General features: G+C 42.1%; 1 protein-coding gene across 1 annotated transcript in view; it reads right to left on the bottom strand.

The window, feature by feature from the left end:
• mmp20a (matrix metallopeptidase 20a (enamelysin)) overlaps positions 1–3,177 on the bottom strand; it is an 8,887-nt gene that overhangs the window by 3,810 nt on the left and 1,900 nt on the right. Inside the window, 7 exon segments of the mRNA XM_014019942.1 lie at positions 604–760; positions 966–1,108; positions 1,183–1,297; positions 1,391–1,552; positions 1,783–1,908; positions 2,010–2,158; positions 2,268–2,518. Of these exon segments, the coding sequence (XP_013875396.1) occupies positions 604–760; positions 966–1,108; positions 1,183–1,297; positions 1,391–1,552; positions 1,783–1,908; positions 2,010–2,158; positions 2,268–2,518 (1,103 nt within the window).

Here is a 3,177-nt window from a genome sequence, read left to right as displayed (position 1 = left end):
CAATCGTACCTGCTAATTCCAGGTCTTTCTGAAGCTCTCCACAAGTGCTCCTTGGCTCTTGGACGACTCTTCTGATAATTCTTAATTAGTTTGCTTTATATTCTGTCTTGTCATTAGTGTTTGTCAGATCAGTGTTTCCTGTTCTGTCTGTGTGCCCGTGTGTTTTTCCTCTGTTCCAAGCAAATGAGTTTTGAGCTGCTTTGTCAGCCTTTTCAGTTATTATTAAAGCCTATTTGTTTCTTTTTGAACTTCGCCTGCACCCTGGGTTTTTTCCTGCCTGTGTTCTGTCAATAGAAATCATTTAGAGGCTGTTATTTCTGCGAAAGGAGGATCTACTAAATATTGAGTTATGTTTTTTATGGTGCCCAAACTTACGCACCTGCCTAATTTTGTTTAAACAATTATTGCACACTTTCTGTAAATCATAGAAACTTCATTTCACTTTTCAAATATCACTGTATTTGTCCCCTAAACGATATATTTAATTATTATTTTTTTATCCAAACAATTAATGATTTACAAAGGTAAATCAGGAAAATTGACAAGGCTGCCCAAACTTTTGCACCCCAATGTATGAAACAAATTGAGTGTTTAATGAGTCACCTGTAGTAAAACTGTCCTGTGAAGAAGATGGTTTTTCCATGTTCAGGGATATGAACTGCAGCATCCACCTGCCTGACTCTGGAGGGGAAACCAAACTCGTAGATGCTGCCGGAACGACTTTTCATCTTCAGCTCTTGAACCACCCAGTACTTGTAACCTGAAATCAAACAGCCGTGTGCATGAATGTCTACAAAAACACACACACACATACACATACACACACACAAAAAAACAAAAAAAAACAAAACCACACCACAAACACTGCCAAACTCAGTGAGACTCTGAAGGCTGTAATTTGGGCTTAACACTGTTCTGCTGCTGGAAACCCAGCCTCYTCACGCTGACACGGCCCAATACTCTACCGGTGAAAATGTACGCCACGCCTTTGGCCGGGACGTCYTAAGCAGCATCGACAGGAGAATGAATGTCGGGTAAGAAGGAACTGATGGGCCCTTCTCTCAGGCGATTCCAATACGTTGACTTTGTTGTTCTCATCCACATGTTTCTAAAACAAACAGTTTCAGTTTAACAGTGTTTATGATGTTTTTTAATAATTGTTTACAGTGTTTCACTTTGTACCTGTTTTTAAAAAAAATGATCTCATTTTTGATTACTGCTGCCGCGTCGAAAGAAAACACGGGGTCGCATTTTTTAGGAGCACTCGGCTTGGTTTCAGCATTTTTGTTGGGTTTCCCTGAGAAATGGCAACATGAAGGACATTGTGTTTATTGTGGAACCGATTTAAAACCTCACTTCAACTTTTAAGGCCATTTAAAATGTCCCTTACCGTATAGAGTTTGGATCCCCTGGACATCATCAGAGGACAGAGAGTACTGTGTACTGCTGCGGTGCCTGTAATTGGGGTACATGACAGCAGAGGGGTCCGACGAGTGAGTCAAACCCAGAGAGTGACCGAGTTCATGAGCTGCGACAGCAAACAGGCTGTAACCTGAAATACAGCAACAAAAAAACATCTACATTAGTATGCCTGCAAATGATGCTGAGAACTGGACTAACTGGACTGTGCCAGGAGTACGATATACAAGACAGACAACAATAGTTTGATCTGTAAGTACTGTGACACGTTTATTCAAAAGTGATGCAATGTTTAAAATTCAGGGTCATGGTATGAAAATAACATTTCTCTCAGAGTTAAAGTCGCATTCTTAGAAAACCAACCTTGTCCTCCTGAAGTCCAAGTTTCATCCTCATCAAAGTGCACATCTCCGCCAATCCCCTCTCCTGGCTGAAAGGCGTGAGCCAGCACTCCACCGGCTCCGTCGAAAGGAGAGAAATCTCCATGAGCTACAGAAACAGACATGTCCTCATWCAAAGAAGGAAAACTGCAACAAGCGTCCAGTTTTTATGAAAGAGAAAGCTTGTAATAATTAGTTTTTCTGGTTTACCTCTGCGTGCAAAGGAGAGGATGATGTCAGCGTTGACGTGGTTGACTCTGATGAACCTCAGTGGAGTTGCATCGCTCCACATCTTTAGGGCCAAACGAAAAGCCTTCTCCACTTCCTCTCCACTCATGTCTGGAGTGTACTGTGAAACCCTGTGAATAAAAAAAAAAGAAGTAAAACACACAAAGCTTCAGACGCAATTAATTCCACATCAGTAGTTTACAAGAAACAATGAAAAGAAATCCACAACATCTCTCTTACATGTATGTGATGGTGTGGTTGTTCCATTTAGGCTTATAGGGGTAAAAGCTGAAGTTGTCCACATCTGGAACGCCACATCTGGGCTTTCTCATCACGTCCAACGTGTGAGAGTCCAGGCTTCCAGTTTCTCTCAGACCAAAGAAGCTCTGCATCTTTCGGATCTTTTCCTCCATAGCAGATGCAGACCTGATCCTCCTCGCTCCACCTCGGTGCTCCTGGAGGTTCAGACTGTAGAACCTCCTGAGGTAAGCCTGCTGAGACGAATGTTTGAGATCAGGATTTTGGAAAAAAAATTATGTCTGAAAGGCATCAGAAATATGCTGGAAATGCTGTAAAACAGCAAACTACTATGCACTGTATTTCAYTTCAGTTAAACATACACTGATACAATGTAATAAATAAGTGGGGGAAATAGGGCATGAGACTGACAAATAGATTGGTGCGTCTTCTGTAATATTGCGGACTCTACTGGTCTATTGTGGTAGAAAGTGAGCTGAGCTTTAAGGCAAAGCTCTCTACCGGTTGGTCCATATTCTTACTCTCAAACATGCTCACAAACTTTGGGTAGTGACCAAAAGAGCAAGATCTCAGATAAGGCAGTCAAAATGAGTTTTCTRGACAGGGTAGCTGGACTCTCCCTTAGGGTGAGAAGTTCAGTCATCCAGGAGGGACAGAGTAGAGCCYCTGCTCCTCCACATCGAGCGGAGCCAGTTGAGGTGGTTCGGGTTAGGACGCCTCCTGGATGCCTCTAGTGCTTTAGGCATGTCCAACTGGGAGAAGACCCAGGACACACTGGAGAGACTAGCTGTGTTTCCATCTAGTTTTAATGCAAATTTTGAGCAAATTTTTTAAATGTCAGAAAAGGTAAAAAATCAAATCAACCAGCTACACAAAGTGTAATTATGTCAGA

Source organism: Austrofundulus limnaeus, unplaced genomic scaffold (genome assembly GCF_001266775.1).
Source record: "Austrofundulus limnaeus strain Quisiro unplaced genomic scaffold, Austrofundulus_limnaeus-1.0 Scaffold236, whole genome shotgun sequence".
Taxonomy (NCBI): Eukaryota; Metazoa; Chordata; class Actinopteri; order Cyprinodontiformes; family Rivulidae; genus Austrofundulus; species Austrofundulus limnaeus.
This window is presented reverse-complemented; position numbering and strand designations above follow the sequence as displayed.